Below are 18,337 nucleotides of genomic sequence, written 5' to 3'. Positions count from 1 at the left end.
TGGACAGAAAAGGGTGTTTTGATTTTCTTAAACAAGACAGCACATTCCAAAAGTTCCACATTAAATATTTAATTTCTGTGGAGTACATCATTAAATGTGTTATTAAAACTACAACTAAAACCGGCTTTTAGATTATTATAAAAATAATCCCTTACATATTTTCAGTGATAAACTCAACATCTTGAGTGATTTAAAAAAAAAAAAGAAAAATAGCACACTTAAGAATCTCAATATGAGCTCTTTAAATGTGGCTTACAGGTTTCTTTGTATATTTCATGAAGGTCATTTTAATATCAGATGTTCAGTTCCTCTGGGTTAATTTCAGGTGATCTGCTACTTTTCATCTTACACTTCTCTCCTATGAGACAATGGATGTCTCTCTTTAAGAAAAGTGGATCCCAGCAGAGTTGAATGCATGAAGCAATCTGAGTATGAAGAGAAATGCATGATGGTCAGGTTAAATCTTTTGAGGAAATGGGTGGTGTCATTGGCAGGTGTTTTACTTACACCATGAAGTCGTCTATGTCCATGGACCTGGCCCTCTTCTCACTGAACTCGGCCTCCTGCAGAACACTTTCAATCTTCTTGCTGATGCTGAAGCCTGCTGGTACGTCCTGACAAAAGGGAGACAATGATTTTAGATTCAAACCTACCAATGACTGACGTTCAGTGAAAATCTAAAAAAAGGGAGTGTATTATGAAGATCATCACTAAACACGTACAATATGACTGATCTATAATCTGTTTACTCACCACGTTGTTAACAGAGCAGTGGATTCTGTAGTTCTTTTCCAGCAGCTGCTCAACTGCAGCCGATCTAAAAAAAAAAACAACAAAAAAAAAAATCTAAGTATTCCTAGCACTTCAAATGTTTTAGATGAACAGACTTGGGTGTTTGTGTTTACGGCAGACAGGTACTCACTTGAACGCAGCATTGAGGGTTTTGTTTTTCCTAACAAATGCTATTCTGACCAGGCCGTCCCATTCCTTTATGAAGGAAAAAACAACAACATTAATAATCCTCCTGTGTTTCCTTCTCACACAAAGGCTGTTTCTCAATATCATGTTCGCCAAGTACGGCTTTGGTAAGAACGGTCCCAGAGAACAGACTTCCTAAGAACGCCAGTCTCTGCAATTGCAACGGTTGGTACCCTGACTGCTGTATTTCCCTCAAATCCCCACAGTGTCACTCGATTTGATTTCAATACATTTGTGCTACTATTTAGGCTGTATGTCATTTATATTATATTTTTTTATACATTTTATATATTTTTCAAAACTGGAACCAAATTAGTTAAATCCCGTATCATGATAATAAAGACATATTTCTCTCTATTCTGCCTCTGGCGCATGTTCCAACATTGTATCACATCATCTGGTGATGGTGATTGACTCAATAAAACATTCCTGAATTAAGTTATCACAGAAGCCGCCGTTGAACTCAAGAGTAGCACGAAATGCATCTTGGGATATTTGCCAGCAAAATCTACACGAGTTACCAACCAGTGCATCCTGTGTTTAAGCTAGCAGATGAGAACAACATCTGGGTATTCCATGTGTTCTTGGTTTGTGTGAACTCTAAAATGGGACAGTACTGATGACGTTTCATGACAACGGATGAACATACAAGAACATGTATTGGGAAACGGCCAAAGACTCATTAAAGATAACACCAAACCTCACCTGGAAGTTCACTGGAGGAGGAGGGTTTTTCGGTTCTATCCTGACAACACTTGACTCCACTTTGGGAGGAGGCCGAAAATTATTCTTCCCCACCTGGTTGAGATGGAAACAACACGAACATGAGCGACAGGGAAAAGCCCAGATGGAGGCAGAACGTTGACCACGTACACTGACCTTCATCAGATGATCTACACGAGCCAGCAGCTGCGTGTTGATGGACAGTCTGCAGTAAAGCTTGTCTCCGGGTTTCGCCACCAGTCGCATAGCAAACTCTCTCTGGAACATCAACACTGCACACCTGGACAAAGACAGAATGACAGCTGGACATGTGAGGACATAACTCCTCCATTCAAACCCATGCAGAGAATTTGCAAAACTGATATTTTTCACTATTTTTGGGCTTCATAAACAGTGATTTAGACCACAATAAAAGATTTCTGAATGTCTTCAGAGTGAAGACTTTTAAAAGCTTTGGTTCGTGTGCGACACAGAAAACAAAGATTACAAAACAACAGCGTCACACCCCTGTTTGTGCACATTTATTGTTGCTTCATGAAAAGAACATGTACCTGAAACATTAAACATAAAGGTCAGTGTATAATCTGAGGTAGATCAAGGTCAGAACTGATACATTTGGGACAAAAACATGCAGCAGTTTTGTGGTGAAATCTACATAATATAAAGAATACGTTTAAACTACAGTTAAAGTAAATTACATTTTTAACTTAACCCTTAAAGACCCAACTATTTTTGTGGGAACTTCCAAATGAATTTTCCCTCAACATTTAACCTTTCCAAAGTGACTTATTACTTATCATCTGCATTTATTTTAGCATCTGCATTTTTCAGTGAGTAGCAAATATTTTCATATGTTAAATTTGATCAAAAGATGGTTATTATATCAGAACAGAGAAAAAAAAAAAGACTTTTTCAGCTAAATGTATCATTTACTTAATGTATAAACAAGCGTCTACAACCGGTGTCATTTCTCAAAACTAAATGAGTTTTATTGATGAATTAATGTTGCTGAAACAGTAATTAAACATTAGCCTCTGAATATCCAAATGGGTCAAATCTGATGATGACAAAAAGCTGACAAACTGTATTTTACCTGAATTATTTTAATGTATTGACAGGATATGGAGATAAAAAGTTATGAATGATTTTAGATCAGTAGATACTTGTAGTTGTCAGTGGCTGGTTAGATCTTAAACATTTAAACTTGATGACGGACGAATGTTTTTCATCTGATCCATCCAATAGTTTCCAAAGTGTCCACTGTTTCAAGTGTGCCACAAACAATGATTTATTTTCTTTGAAATTAGAGGTCAACCAATATGGGTTTTTCTCAGGCTGATGTTTTAAAAATCTGGTCAGCCCAGGGCTGATATCTACAGCTGTTTTTTGGGGCCGATATTTAAGGCCAATTTTTTTTTAAAGCCCACTGACTGTAAAATACAATTGAAACTCAGGTAATTAAGATTTTTATGCAGCAATATAAATGAAAGTATTAATACACATACACACAGTACTCTTAACATTTATTGAACTTCAAGTGCTGCCCACACAGGTGCCTGATCAAATATCTTATAACGTTTTTACTACTTATCAAATACAGGCTGTCAAAAAAAAAATTAAGACCAATGGCTGATATTGGGGAAAAAAAATCAATATATTGGTCTACCTCTATTTGAAATGTATAATTAGTGTTGTGTATTAGTGTGGAGGAAGGGTTTTTCTCTGGTTTGCTTACCTAAAGAAAGGTCGGTGCAGGAGTAGTTTGAAGACAAATGGTGATGAAATCTGCACAAATAAAAAACTTTTCTTAGATTAATGTAATAAATGAAGAGACATTAATTCATTGTGTGCAGTTTGGACGATAAATGTGTCTTTACCTGATATGGTAAATTCGCCACACAGACGTCAAAGAAAGGCAGATCTGTTTTTAATACGTCTCCAACTAAAATCTGAAGTTTAGTCTGCATGGGTCTGTTAGAAAACACAACAACACTTCAGTAGAAGACAAGTTCTTTTCATATTTCATCAGTGGGGTTAAGGTCACATGACTCGGCTGCTGTCCACTCACGTGCATTGTACTCTCTTCTGAAGTTCAGCCACTAATCTGCAGTCCAACTCACAGGCCACCACCTATGGAAAGACACAACAAGACAACGAACATTTCTGCTGAGTTTGGACAATGACAAAGAAGAAAACAAAGCTTCATATAACTGAATAAATGCTTTGAAAGTCAGGGTCCATTCAATAACTTAAGATTCTGTGACACATAGCTGTGTGCTTTGGTAAGTATAGACATGTCTGAGGAGATGATTTGATTTTAACTAGTCTCAGGCCTAAAATTCATTACGAAGCAAGTGAAAGTTTCATTAAAACTGAACAAAAGTGATGGAAACAACAACAGTCATTGTACAAAATGTTTTAATTACATCGCCTGGTCAGCTCAGTCCAGTTTCTTTACTGCAAATACTTTTTTTCTGAAGGGCCTTTAAAGCTGTAGCTGGAAAAGAACTGAGAGAACAGTGAGCCCACTAAAAATCTGATAACTGGGAGTAATCTGACAATTGTCATAATCAGATGTGACGTGTTCAGAAATGCAATAATAGATAAACCCTGGTTTACTTGTTCCAGTCCATTATTTGATTTCTTTTGGAGTATGTACATACGTTATGACGCAAGATGTACACTTCTGTCATTCTCAAAACATCCGGTCTTCTCTTGTTGTCCATGGCAACACCTACAGTGTCAGCATTAGCTGTCCTAATGTGGGCACTAGTAAGACAACAAAATAAGTCACATGTTGCCTTCATTTAATTTCATTGTTTGTTTACCTTTTTCCTTATGCTCATGTTGTCGCTGCATAACTTCCATTTATATAGTTGTTGTTTTTTTTGTTTTTTTTTTGTTTTTTTTACATATGCACTGATGTAAAAAAAACAAATGAAAGAAATCAGATTAACCTGTACACATGTGTGAAGACATCGGAGTATTGGGGAGAAATCTAGGTGTGTTAATCCGATTTCTCATAATCAGATAACTGCTGTTATCGGATAAAGCCTATCAGATTATCCTGTTTACATAATCATTTGAATCATCTGATAACTGCAGAAATCGGATAATGATCGGAGTAGTGCATGTAAATGGGCTCAATGAAAACATATCTAAGGATCATTATCATACTTAATAATTCACACAGACAACTAATGCTTTTTACAGAGGCAGAAACTCCAGACAAACATTTCCACTTCTGAGAAATCCTAACATGACAGTTTATAAATATTGACCTTATTCAGGGTTCCGACAGATTTCTATAAGTTAAATTTAAGACTTTTTAAGACTACTAAGAACAGAATTTAATGCCCATTCACAACCATACTGGCAAAAATTTGTGACTCATAGAATTTAGGAAAATGTATTTATTTACTCCAGTGCCTTGATTCCCATCGTTTCAAGTCATTTCTTACCAGAGGCTGCAAAGTTTGCAAGAAGTGGCTTCTAATTTCAATATAAACAGTCAGGTTGGAACGGGTGGAACTGAGTAGACTGCCGTTACTTTCTTTGCAGCTTGGACATTTAACACACACATTAAACACAATACAGCGAACGAGTTTATGGCAACATAACTTAAGACTTACCATATCAAATTGAACACCTGTAAAGGCTTTAAGGTATTAAATGCAGATTTGGAAATTCAAGACTTTTAAGACTTTTTAAGACCATGTGGGAACTCTGTCATTTCAATTTTTCTCATTGCATTTATTTAGAGAAGTTTGTGTGCATGTGTTCTAAGTCAGAGAGCAGTGAAAACGGACTCACCTTCTTGGCTTTCTCCAGTAGTTTTACAGTCATGTTACCAGTACCAGGTCCCACCTCCAGAACCACATCTGTGGGTCTCAGAGCAGCCTGACCAACATACCACAACAAAATCAGTTCAGATGTGTACAAACACAGAGCATCAGGATTATCTGTGTAAAGTCTTTCAACATGTCTATATTTTCTATGACTTTAAAGTAAATTCATACAGCCTACTTTCTCTATGATTCCATTAACAACCAAAGGATTCTTCAGGATGTGTTGGCCGATGCTGGTGTTAAACATTATACCTGCAAAAGACAATAAAGGTGATGCTGTGATTTGCCTGTGTAGTAACTCAATGGAAGAAATGACAACATTACAAGTATCAGCACATTTTATTTATATATTTCAATACTGCATTTCTTGGAAAATAAATATGAAAGTATACAACGGATTACTATTTATTGATGGGATTTATTAATTTGGATATTCAATCATATTTATACCTTTCATTTTTTTTCATGTAACTGTGGCTTCATTATTTTGTGAATACTGTGAAGGTGATAGTTTTGTTCCTCATTCATAATAGCCTCAATGATAATTTAATAAGATGACCTTCGTTTGTCTCATCTATGTCAACTTACAGGAAGTATAGTTCTGTATTCAAAACCACACACTTGAGCAAAATATATGAGAATTATCAGTATTTGTACTTGTATTAGTATCAGTACAGTATATATGTCAGGGTAGAGACTGCGATCTGGTAGGATCGGCGATTCTACCAGTAGAGACTCCGATCGTAGTCTCTACTGGTAGAAACTCCGATCCGAACCCTAACCCTTCTACTGGCAGGATCGGAGTTTCTACTGGTAGAGACTACGATCGGAGTCTCTACTGGTAGAATCGCCGATCCTACCAGATCGCAGTCTCTACCCTTACATATACATCTCTGTCAGTGTTTTCTTATTAAATATGATGGCTTGGATTCATTTTCTTGCTTAATTCCTGTACATGTTACTTTTCTTCAGTTCTTCATACCATATGAGTCACTACATCAGAATAGAGTTGTGATAAATTTCCATTTAATGTGATGTAAAAGTCACATGAATTTTAATGTGACTGTTTAGGCCAGGGGTCAGCAACCCTGGTCCTAGAGAGCCACTATCCTGCATGTTTTAGATGTTTCCCTCTTCCAGCACACCTGATGGTCATTATCAGGCTTCTGCAGAGCTTGATGATAGGCTTATCATTTGAATCAGATGTGTCAGAAGAGGGACACATCTAAAACATGCAGGATAGTGGCTCTCTAGGACCAGGGTTGCTGACCCCTGGTTTAGACTGAAGTTACATTGAAAAAGATTAGCTCTGTTTCTGTTTCAGGGATAGGCTACATATGGAAGTAACCCAGATCAGAATTGTAAAAGGTCAGATTCCATGTGACCTGTGTTGTTCACACTGTCATAAGAAACAGTGAAAAGAATGGATTTGGTGCAGTTTTGTCTGCACTGTGGATGCAATCCGTGTGACTAGATAAACTCCAAGATGATGTTGGTGCTAATGGGGATCCTGAGTGAGCAATAATAATAAAATCTCAAAGTCCAATGTTGACATTTGGTTTTATTCTTTGTCCACAGATGACAGTGTCAGTTTTCAGTAAGTGTGGTGATTCACCTGAGGCTAAATAAGTTCCTTTTGTCTGATCTCATAATGAATTCAGACTTAAATATGCACGACTTTAACAGAACTTGCTGTATTGATGCGAAAAATATCACATTTAATTATAATAAACACTAACTTTGTGTAATCTCAAGATAAACATTTACTCCACCATGCAGCAATAAACAAAACACATTTAGTAATTCAGGTTTTACTTTACAGTGATGTTCAAGGTAAACACACTGAGGTTTAACTCAAAGTCGTTATTGTTATGTCTACAACAAAGGATAGAAACGTCAAATTCCATTCACGAGTGGAGACTTAAACAGACATAAGGACATCGGTTGACTACTCAGCTTGTGTAATAGCGACATAATGAGAAAATGAACAAACTTTATCTGAAATTTACCTCCAGCAGCTCAGTGATACATGAGCTAACAGCTGTTATGCTAATGCTAACACGTTACCCAAACATACCTTGGTTTTTGACTTCTTGGTGCTGTCTGCTTTTCTTCTCCGCCTTAATCTTCGGCATTTTTGCTAGATTTATTTCGATTTATGGACCGAAAACTTAAATACGAAACGATTAAACAATCCTGTACAGGTTTTTGAGTACACACGTGTTAGCTCGTCTTCTTCTTGCACTGATTAACTGACCTGTCCTCAGCTCAGCGGCGCCCTCTATCGGCAGCAGCCCTTCATTACTGCTTTCAGGTTCATAAAGGTAGCTTTTGTTTGACAAATGTTAAGCCTTAGAACTGAAATACGGCTGAATTTTAATTTGAGAATTCTTAATTGACACAAATACGTAGGCTAATCTAACTTTAATTATCAATCTTTGAGTCTTTTTTTTGCTGAAACAAGTCAAGCCTCTCTATATCAAAATCCACATTTATCATATTACAACTCCTTACACTTTTCCCTTACCATTCAAAGTTCATATTAACCTAACTTGCAAAAATAATCATCATAATCATTTCCTATATAAATATTCCTCTGGACCACATGTATGCTAGTTAGCCTTAAGAAAAGGGTTATTTGCGTAATTGTGTTTAAAAATGACTTTGAAAACATCCTAGAAAGTGCTAAATCTAATAATTGAAAACTCAAACAATCATCAAAGTTGGTTTTAAAGTTTACGCATTTATTTTACAATGATCACACAAATATACAACAACAAGATTCAACCTCTAGTCAGAGATGGGAAACTCTTCTAGCGTCATGGCAATATCACGAAGTGCAGGATCATCCAGCCAGTTGACTTTATAGGCCAAGAGAAGACCCTGAAAAGAAACATTTACATATATTACTGCATCAAAATCTAATATCAGTGCAAGAAGTGTTTCAATCTTTGAACAGAGAAATGTGTATGCTAAAGTTGAAACGATCAGTGTGTTTGTTATTGAGGTGTCAGCTAAAAACTTCCCAGATTTTATAATTTATTTCAGTGATCCAGAAAAGTGTTATTTGCTGTATGTGATTTTAAACTGACTGTCTAAATAATTAGTACAAAAAAGACAGATTAATCCATAATCATTAGGTACAGGACTCATACTCTAACACTGCAGTACAATTTACCCTCAGGACATTCTGTGCCATGACGGCCATCTGTTTATATTTCTCCAGGTTCGACTGTCCTTTCTCCAAAGCGGCTTTGTACTTCTCTGTATCTGGATGTTCTTTCTTGGATTTCAACTGTTCCATCTCTTTCATTTTTTCATTTGTGAGCCGCTTCATCTCTGCAGAGAAGAAAATTCAGAGACAAACGATGGCTTGTTTTAATTTTTTTCAAAAGTCAAAATCAAAACAAATTCAGTTGAATACGGTTAAAGTACCAAGCCTTTTCTTTTGTAATTCTGATATTTCCTCTTGAAGACCTCTTGACTCCTGTTAAAGGAAATGGGAGAATTAACAGTGTTGAGGAAGTATTCGCTGGTAGCTGTAAAAGTGAATTATTGGCAACAGATGGCTTTACTTACTTGCTGAAGATGTTTTATTTGTGAGCAGAGGGCCATACATCGATCACTCACTCCTTTCAGCTCACTGACAAAGAAATAAATATTTTATTCCAAAACTATTCATCACAATAAATCAGTGTTGACAGTTGACTTACTCTGCATCTGAATCTTTCTGTCTCAGCTTTTCTGCAACAGCATGCCACATTTGCATTCTGAAACACATGATAAACAGTGTTTTATTTATATGCATACTTGTTTTATATTTAGGAAATATCATTTTTTTTATATACATCTGTTTATTTGTACATTTGTGCAAAAACAAACAGCACTTGAAAAATAATGTTTGTTTATAACACAAGGTTTACCTGTGTAATATCATTGTGCTGTTGAAATGAGTGGTCTTGACTCTTTCCAACTCACTCACATAATCCGGCCTGTGACATTTAAACAAAAATTAATAAAAAACACACATCTGTGTACATTTTAGATCCATTAATTTTTAACACTTACAAGTCTCTCTCAGCTTCAGATGAGCTGCATGATCTCTTAGTTTTCCCTATAATTAAAAACCTGATTTATTTATCTGTGACTACATTGAAAACATATCACTAGAAATAATAGTCATATTTATGCACTGTACCTGCTTGGAGATGCACAGCCATCTCAAAGCACTGGTTTGACATCTGTTTTTTTATTCTATTAAGAAAGCAAAAATTGATGTTGGTTTTTCAACAGAAGGTGAATTTCAGGCATTGACAAGTGATACTGAATTACAACAGTGTTAAGTAAGATGTAGAGGAACCTCAGCATGTCTGTAGTGGAGGTGTCCTTCTGTCCGGTTGAGCCGTCAGGAGCAGGATCATCATTCAGCCCCACAGCCTCTGTTGGTTGGCTGAAGCTGCCCATTTCTTCAGGTTGATCCATAACTGACAGTAAAGGAGCTTAGAGAGACAGGACACATGAAATGGTGTGTCTCATAAACATACCTCTAATAACCCAATAACAATAGTACACTGCATAAGTCATTGCTGGGCATTAAACTACAATCAAATCTGTGCAAACAAATATGCAAGATGAAAGACAGAGTGCTGATAACAATGTTTGGTCATTATGGAAGAAGTACGGTTGTTTCCTAGAATTATACCTATAAACTATACCTGTTGCAGGACTCTTGTTTAATGCATAAACATGTTAACAGCAAATTAAATGTTGTTCTGGGGATAACTGGCTTATTTACTACATTTCATTTAAACTGATTAAGTCAGAGAACATAAAACGTCCATTAAACACACCGTGTCAACTAACTTTTAAAAATAAGGCATATAAATATTTCTATTTTACAGCATTTAATGCTAAAAACCAACAACTACAGTTTTAAATATCTTATCCTTTAAGCAGATAAACTTAAGTCAAATAAAACCGACAGACACGTACTGACGTTATTGTTCCAAATACTTTGTAATCCCCCCTTTTCTCTGAGAACTCCGTTACACCAGCTGGATATTGTTATGTCGTATATAGTTATATTGCATTTATAAAGTAAATATCTTAGCATTAACTATCAACGACTGTCAAAAACACAAGTGTTTTACCACAAACTGCTTTTATTTACATCCGCTTTTCAGACTGAAACCCCGCCAGGAAGTGACGTCATCTTCAGCTTCTTCTTCCTCGTCTTTTTTCTTCTTCTTCTGTGTCGATCCTCGAATAGTGAGACGGCTTCCTCCATAGGAGAAAATTAGAAATGGCATTTGTTTACGTTGAAAAACCAAACAAAACCAGCTTGAACTGTACAAAGGTGGATTTGTTATGTAAGAAAGTAAATATTGCCTTTAGAGCTTCATTTTAGTGTGCTCGATAACACTCTTAAATAATGCCTATAAAAGGTATTCACCTCATTCGATGTTTTCCCCTTTATTGCTTTTTAAATTGAATCATTGTTGATACAATATGGCTTTTTGAAATAAGAATTTGTCCAAAACACCTTAATGTAAAAGTAAAAACTAAGTTCTATTAACCAATGTGAATACATTTTTAAAATCTGTTATTTAACATTTGTGATAACATTTTCACCCACTTAAAAGTGACTGACTAACAGAGATAAGAGGTGTTATTGTCTTATACAGGGAATGAAAGGTTAGGAGTTACATCACGTTATGAAATTCTTGAATGCTCTCCCTCTTTCCACATTAGAATAAAGTGAAGTGTAGAAATAAAGGGACATTCATTATAAAGATGTCTGTTGACATCAACATTAATCCATAAAGACACAGAACTTTTTTTTTTTTTTTTTTTTTTGGTGATGCCCAAAAGAACTTATCTCTACATTTAACTATTATGAAATTATTTATTACCATTTCTTATAATATTTTCATTTGCGCTTTGGATTTTCCCTGTCAAAGCCAGGTATTTTCCTGTATTCAATTTAAAACTAAGTAAATTCAAAGGTTATTATATCAAAACAGAGAAAACTGAAGAAAATATAACTTTTTTCAGGAAAATATGCCATTGATTCTACATAAAAACAAGCGTCTACAACCACTGTCATTTGTCAAACTACATGGGCTTTACTGATTAATCAGTGTTGCAGAAGATGTCAGTGTTCACCACACTACAAAAAAGACATCTGATGCTATTGAAAAGATAAGAAACTGCATTTTACCTCAACATTTGAATGCATTGGTGGGACTGATGGTTCAACAGTTGTTAAAATTTCAGATAAGCAGATGTTTTTGGGTCTTTCAGGGTTAACATTGAACCATGATCAACACCAGAATCAGAACAAGCTAAATGCAGAAGCTACTATGACTGTGTCTGAAGTGTAAAAACACATGTGTCTCTAAGGTTCAGTAACTGGTTAATCAGCATTCCTGTCCACAATAACAACATGAAGATGAAAAACAAACACTCCAAGCAGCTAGGTCTGATTAAAGGTTAATGGGGAAAAAAAAACAAAAAAAAAAAACGGGATAGATACAAAACACTTCCTGATCACTAAACATCCACTAGAGGTCATTTAAGTCCATGGTTAACAAATGGAAAGAACCTTCACGAACACTGAATATGGAGACTGGTGATGGAGGACACAGAGACACATATAATAACTGTGACAGAGTTACAAGCTTCAGCAGCTGGAATGAAAGAGACTGTGAAGATAAATGTTGCCTGGTTTCTTCTCCAGTCAAAGGTTTATCAGATAGGGGCAAAGACGAAGTCACCATTGAAGAAATCTTGTATAGAGTTCACCCACAGGCATGAGGGAAACTCCAAGGTGAAAGAGGAGAAGGTTCTTTGGTCTGATCACCACAAACACACCACTCCCACTTTGAAACTTAGTGCTGGCAATACCATGCTGTGGGGATGCAAAACAATGAGTTAAAACATACAGGGGAAGCTACACAAAAATGGTTTAGAGCTAATAAGGTGAATTTTCTGGAAAGGTAGAGTCAAAACCTAAACCTCAGTCCAATAGAGAATTTGTGTCTGAGTCAAAATAGGCTGTCCATGTCTAATCTCCAGACAATGTAACAGAGCTTGAAAAGTTTTGCGAAGAAAAATGAAGGAAAATTACATTGTCCAGATGTGACCTATCTACACAGACTCAGTGATTGTGGTCAAAGGTGTAGGTGAAGGTGCTGACTGGAACAAATCACTTACTTTATATGATATGAATATTTAAGGAATTGACTTTTGTAAAGATTTGTTTTCACTTAGACATTCAAGAATTTTTTCTTGTAAATTCTTGTCATAACTGGCAAATTATACTGACCATGTATTCATTTTTGAAAACAATAAAAGGAGGTGAATACTTTTTCTATGCTCTGGGGTTATTTCAATTCCATTTATTTAATCTAAGAAATACATTTTACAGAAAAGGTGATATCTTAAACATTCTAATGAAAAACTCTTCGGATCTAATTTTCTGTAAATAAATCTTTAACTGACATTAAAATTCTGGACCAGCCTTCTTCCAGGCTACTGTCTATATGGTTGGACCAATGGATGGGTATGGCCTGTAAGGTGAGACTAGGTCCCACCCCTCCCCACCCAGGAAATGGAGTTTTTAAGTCTGTGATCTCTGTACAGCTACTTTTCTCTGGAGCTCTGATTTTAAGTTATATTTGAGACCTGTCTGCAATGGAAAACAAAAAAAGGGTAAGCAAAAAGCAGTTGTAGATGTTAACAATGCGTATTATATTTTGAGCTATAATCAAAGAAAGGAAAAACTTTGTCATCATAGTTATTAATTTGCCAGCTATATGTTGTATCAGCCACATTTGGATAAATATTTGGATCCAAGATTCTGTCAGGGGAATGGTCTGTATTTGTTAATGGTTAGGTTACATAATAGTTATAAAAGTTATGAATTAACACTGTAATATATTAGCTATTCTGAATTGTGTTCCAGGCTAAACAGTAGGTAATAGTAGTCAAATTCAGAGTCTAGATAATATTTACTTGCATGCACATTCCAGTATCTCAAATCAAGTTTCCTGTTTTTCAAGTAAACCTGCCACAATCTTCAGCCTAGAAAGAAGGTATGTTGTTAAAGCATTTGTTTAAAAAAAAAAAAAAAAAACACTTTGAGAGAAGCTGGGACATTTGTTTAAATGTAATGAAAAAACTAACGTCTGTAATTCTTAATTCACTCATCTTTATTTAACAAACAAAAGTGCAAATAAAATGTTTTTAGTGTTTTCACTGACCCAATTAATCATATTTTATAAATTTAGATTTATTCACATTCAGCCAGTTGGTGAGAAGAATACAAATATCACAGTTATTTTTGCTAATGTGATTTTTCTGTATTTTTTCTTACTGTATGCAAGACTTGACTTGATGGTTCCTTCACACATACACAGGTCAGACATGTGGGCACTGATGCACCCCCAGACCATCACACACACCAATGCAACTCCAAACTATTACAGATGCTGCTCGTGCACATTGTTCTGATAACAGTCTGGATGGTTTCTTCTCATCTGTTTTTGATGAAAACAAGCTGAACAGAGGACTCGTGTGACAACTGCACATTCCAGCTGTCCTTCAGTCCATCTGAACTCAGGTCCACAGAAGTTTAATGAATACTCACTTCAAAGAATTGATAAAGGACTTGTGTAATACAGTTATAGGTTACATTACTATACACAATGACAACTGCTTATCAAAATCCTGAGGACGAGAGACTGTTGTGTGCTTTAAGGTCACACACATTAAACATTGATTTAACCGTTAGTGTTTTTGCATCAAGATTTTCCTGGACTCTTTTCAGAGTATAATGTACCACAGATGATGAACAACCTAAATTATTTGTAATTTTGTGAAATATTCTTTAGGTTCAGGTTCAGGTTACTTTATTTACACCTGTAGGTAGATTTGTTTTGCAGAGTTCCACCAGTAAGGACGTTAAAGATAAGACAGAGATGGGTCAATAAAACAATGATAGTGGTAAAAGATATAAATAAATCTCTGGACTAAGATGTAGGTGAAAAAAAGTTTGAAGAAGTTAAAAATCAAATAAAAATAAGTTTAATTCCCAACACGAGGTACCAGGCACAACAAACCCCACCCCTCAAATGTTTTGTAACTTATTTTGGCATCGATCCAGCTTATCTCATCATATCTATATGTGTGCTGATGCCAGCATATTAATTGCCTCTATATATGTACCAAGTTTGAAGTAAATCGAAACAAAATTGATGTTTTTATAGACATTTGAAATTTTGCCCATTATAAGTAAATGGGAGAAAAAAAAAGATTTTAAAAAATCCATAAAACATGCAAACTTTGACCTACTTTGCCCAAAATGTAATGACATCTATTCTGGGTCACTGGGAATCTATAAACCCAATTTGGTATGACTTCAAACAATAGTTTTGCTGCTTGAGTGTTAACAAAGAAACAACAAAACAAACAAACAGAACCAAAAACAATATCTCTTGCCTCCCCTTTGGGGGGGCGGGGTAATAAAGAAGTCCAAACCACCGCAGGGTTTCTGTAGCAGCAGAAACAGTATTTGAACTGTTGTGCCTTACATCATGGGAATACAAACCTCTGTTTGGAGGGAAGAAGTTGAAGGTGGTAGTGCAAAGGGTGGGAGTCATCATTTAAAATGGAGGTTTCTATCTTCTGAACATGCCCAATGTACAGGGACGCTGGACTCAGCTGTGACTCACCAAGAAGATGATTAGAATATTTAATATTTGATCTAGAGTTTTCTTTGTTTAATGTTGACTAACCAAACCATAACACTAAAGAAATGATTTGATAAAAGCACAATAAAACATAGTCATTATGGTTTGGTCAACATGATTGTGTATAAGTTTCCTCAGACATTGCAAATGCTGTGGTCCCTCTTTGCATCAATTAGTTCTCTTTGAACTGACTGACAGTATAAGGTATAACTGAATTAAAACTTTTCAGTGTAATTTTGTGTCTGTCTGAGTTTGGTGTACAAAGTAAAATCTACATTTGTTTACATTTGTTAAATACAGATGAGTTTTGGGGTGATAACCTTAAAATCTTGTCTTTGTGCTTATAAGTAATTTAACATTCAATTTAATTAAAGAAATCAGATTTTAGGCATTTTTTTGCATTTTAGAAAAATTTCCTAAATTTTCTGGAATGATGGTTTGTGTGTTTATATTAATCAAATTAAGAATCTTTACACATATAATGCTTTACGTGTTCAAGTTTTGGTATGTATTTGTGTGTTTCAGGGGATCTTGGAGCGACTGAACGCTGGAGAAGTGGTCGTAGGTGATGGAGGTTATGTGCTGCAATTAGAACGACGTGGTTATGTAAAGGCTGGACATTGGACACCTGAGGCTGCTGTTGAACATCCTGAAGCAGGTACAAACCAACTGTAAGACCCTCTCTGCGCTGTGTGTATCTTATCTGTGAGTTTTCATAGAAGAGGCTCCTTTGTTTTCTGTGTTTTTGTCAGTGCGGCAGCTGCACAGGGAGTTCCTCAGAGCAGGAGCCAATGTGCTTCAGACGTTCACCTTCTACTGCAGTGAGGATAAACTGGAGATCAGCGGCAATGTGACCAACATCACAGTCAGTGTGAAGCATCAAATAAGAGATAACACCATTAGATCTGTGATCCTGGATGTAAATAATACACACATTAGGGATGACTTCGGTGTGTTCTTTATTCAGGGAGCTCAGATCAATGAGGCAGCCTGTGACCTGGCCAGAGAAGTCGCCAATGAAGGAGATGGACTGGTCGCAGGTGGCGTTTCCCAAACTCCCTGTTATCTGAACAGTCAGAACGAGACTGAGGTCAAGGCTATCTTTAAGAAACAGATGGATGACTTCCTTAAGAAGGACATAGACTTCTTTATGGCAGAGGTGATAGCACTGTTGAGTTGTAGCCACAAGGTGCAAGATATATTTTTCTCATCTTTAGAGTTTATATCAAACATTGAAATATTTCTCTTGTAGTTCTTTTCTTATGTGGAAGAGGCAGTGTGGGCAGTGGAGGTACTGAAGACCAGTGGAAAACCAGTGGGTGCAACACTGTGCATTTCCCCTGAAGGAGACATGAGTGGAGTCCCCCCCGGAGAGTGTGCTGTCAGACTGGTCAAAGCTGGTACCACAACCTTCTGAAATGTGTTTTTATTGTTACTAAAAATCAATGGATTAACTTTGTTTTTTGTTTTTTTGTAGGAGCTGACATTGTCGGAGTAAATTGCCACTTGGATCCTTTGACATGCATCCGAACAGTGAAGCTGATGAAGGAGGGATTAGAGAAAGCTGGTCTAAAAGCCCATCTCATGATCCAACCACTTGGTTTTCATACACCTGAATGCAACCACAGTGGATATCTCAGTCTACCAGAGTTCCCATTTGGTTAGTGTATAAGAATTCAGAGTAACATTCATTGGCTAACTATATTTGGTATTTATCAGAATGACCACAGATGTATTTTTTTGTCTTTCTGTCTTTGTACATTTTTCTCTGTTGTCAGCTTTGGAGGCCAGAGCAATGACTCGCTGGGATGTTCATAAATACGCCAGAGAGGCTTACAATGCTGGGATTCGATATATTGGTGGCTGCTGCGGATTTGAAACATACCATATCAGAGCTATATCAGAGGAGCTTGCTGCAGAGAGAGGATTCCTACCACCAGCCTCAGAGAAGCATGGACTGTGGGGTGCTGGTCTGCAGATGCACACCAAACCCTGGGTCAGAGCCAGGTAAGATGGAACAAAAGTTGAGCCACTGCCAATGAAAACTAAACCCTGTGCTGAACATCTGAATCTGCTGTAGGGCTCGTCGAGAGTACTGGGAAAACCTTTTGCCTGCTTCTGGACGTCCCACATGTCCTTCAATGGCCAAACCAGATGATGAATGAAGAGACAGAATCATGAACAACGACAATCATAATCATCTGTATTCAGTATTCTGCACCAACGAACATTATTTCATTAGTTTTTTCAGATGTTAGGGCCAAATAATACAGTTGTTCATTAAAACATCCATAGTTGAATCTGTGACTTACGGCCTGTATGAAGTTTGCATGTTCTCCCTGCCATGAAAACATGTCGAAAACATGCATGGTATGTTAATTCTACTGTCAGTGTCCTTGATCAAGATACTTGCCAAGACCTGCACCTGGTCTTCAGTGATAGCCTACTGCTCCTTGGGTCGGTTGAATTTTCTTACAGGAACAATAGAACTGAACTTTGATCATACTGGTTATCAGATCGGTTAAGATTTTATGTATTACATTTAATAAACTACATTTCATAATTATTTCTTAGACTGCTGACTTTTAAAATCAATATAAAATCATATTTTAAAGGTATTACATGCATTTGAAAATAAAGTTACAATAAGAAATTCATTCAGTGCCAAAGCATTTCTCAGACATTATTATTTTTTTTTTTTATGTACACACAGATATGAACTATAAGGAAATACAGACAGACTCATTCACCAACTGTTACAGTGACACCTTGACAAACATACAAATTTTCTCATGTATTACCTTGATTTCTATCACTTATTTACTTGAAAATGGGTAAAAGAGAGGTTAGCTACGGTGAGAAAGGATGAAAGCTGTTAATGTGTCACCATCTCTTGAGTTTGTCAGTCATAGTTTATCAGTCAGTTCAGGACACACCACAGCGGTAGAAAATACAAATGTATGATGATTTTATTGGACGTGATGCATTACTGTACATTAAATAATCACACATTATATTTAAGTTGCTCAAATGATC

General features: G+C 36.2%; 3 protein-coding genes across 4 annotated transcripts; 1 reads left to right on the top strand and 2 right to left on the bottom strand.

Moving 5' to 3' along the window:
* On the bottom strand, positions 1-7,785 carry dimt1l (DIM1 dimethyladenosine transferase 1-like (S. cerevisiae)). Its single transcript, XM_030144628.1, has 12 exons — positions 7,627-7,785; positions 5,728-5,801; positions 5,515-5,601; positions 3,770-3,831; positions 3,579-3,672; positions 3,437-3,486; positions 1,858-1,981; positions 1,684-1,776; positions 923-987; positions 754-817; positions 508-614; positions 1-425 (listed from the first exon to the last, which is right to left on the bottom strand). Exons 1-12 carry the CDS (start codon positions 7,682-7,684, stop codon positions 383-385), a joined length of 921 nt encoding a protein of 306 aa, XP_030000488.1. The 5' UTR covers positions 7,685-7,785; the 3' UTR covers positions 1-382.
* Positions 7,786-8,272: 487 nt separating this feature from the next.
* Positions 8,273-10,732, bottom strand: LOC115425957 (centromere protein H). Of its 2 annotated transcripts, none has more exons than XM_030143850.1 (10): positions 10,495-10,732; positions 9,910-10,049; positions 9,748-9,803; positions 9,618-9,663; positions 9,473-9,541; positions 9,263-9,319; positions 9,129-9,192; positions 8,985-9,036; positions 8,728-8,888; positions 8,273-8,432 (listed from the first exon to the last, which is right to left on the bottom strand). In XM_030143850.1, exons 2-10 carry the CDS (start codon positions 10,029-10,031, stop codon positions 8,340-8,342), a joined length of 720 nt encoding a protein of 239 aa, XP_029999710.1. In that variant the 5' UTR covers positions 10,032-10,049; positions 10,495-10,732; the 3' UTR covers positions 8,273-8,339. The 2 variants fall into 2 exon arrangements, with proteins under 2 accessions (XP_029999710.1, XP_029999709.1); XM_030143849.1 differs by having other exon boundaries at positions 9,910-10,048; positions 10,542-10,732.
* A 2,445-nt stretch (positions 10,733-13,177) lies between these two features.
* LOC115425153 (betaine--homocysteine S-methyltransferase 1-like) lies at positions 13,178-17,867 on the top strand. The gene is made up of 8 exons (XM_030142519.1): positions 13,178-13,262; positions 15,827-15,959; positions 16,054-16,166; positions 16,269-16,460; positions 16,554-16,701; positions 16,779-16,961; positions 17,080-17,308; positions 17,382-17,867. The coding sequence occupies exons 1-8, from the start codon at positions 13,245-13,247 to the stop codon at positions 17,464-17,466; spliced, it is 1,101 nt and encodes a 366-aa protein (XP_029998379.1). The 5' UTR covers positions 13,178-13,244; the 3' UTR covers positions 17,467-17,867.
* The last annotated feature ends 470 nt before the right edge of the window (positions 17,868-18,337 follow it).

This window comes from Sphaeramia orbicularis, chromosome 9 (assembly GCF_902148855.1).
Source record: "Sphaeramia orbicularis chromosome 9, fSphaOr1.1, whole genome shotgun sequence".
NCBI lineage: Eukaryota > Metazoa > Chordata > Actinopteri > Kurtiformes > Apogonidae > Sphaeramia > Sphaeramia orbicularis.
This window is presented reverse-complemented; position numbering and strand designations above follow the sequence as displayed.

Excerpts from the sequence above, each read along its gene's own strand:
- dimt1l (XM_030144628.1), bottom strand. The coding sequence starts at position 7,684 with ATGCCGAAGATTAAGGCGGAGAAGAAAAGCAGACAGCACCAAGAAGTC. Across the intron at positions 5,802-7,626 it reads CCAAGAAGTCAAAAACCAAG|GTATAATGTTTAACACCAGC; the intron begins GTATGTTTGGGT and ends TGTCTTTTGCAG. Across the intron at positions 3,832-5,514 it reads TACTGGAGAAAGCCAAGAAG|GTGGTGGCCTGTGAGTTGGA; the intron begins GTGAGTCCGTTT and ends GTCTTTCCATAG.
- LOC115425957 (XM_030143849.1), bottom strand. The coding sequence starts at position 10,662 with ATGCTAAGATATTTACTTTATAAATGCAATATAACTATATACGACATA. Across the intron at positions 9,542-9,617 it reads TCTGAAGCTGAGAGAGACTT|GCCGGATTATGTGAGTGAGT; the intron begins GTAAGTGTTAAA and ends TAAATGTCACAG. Across the intron at positions 8,433-8,727 it reads TGGCACAGAATGTCCTGAGG|GGTCTTCTCTTGGCCTATAA; the intron begins GTAAATTGTACT and ends GTTTCTTTTCAG.
- LOC115425153 (XM_030142519.1), top strand. Across the intron at positions 16,167-16,268 it reads GCAATGTGACCAACATCACA|GGAGCTCAGATCAATGAGGC; the intron begins GTCAGTGTGAAG and ends TTCTTTATTCAG. Across the intron at positions 16,962-17,079 it reads TCTACCAGAGTTCCCATTTG|CTTTGGAGGCCAGAGCAATG; the intron begins GTTAGTGTATAA and ends CTCTGTTGTCAG.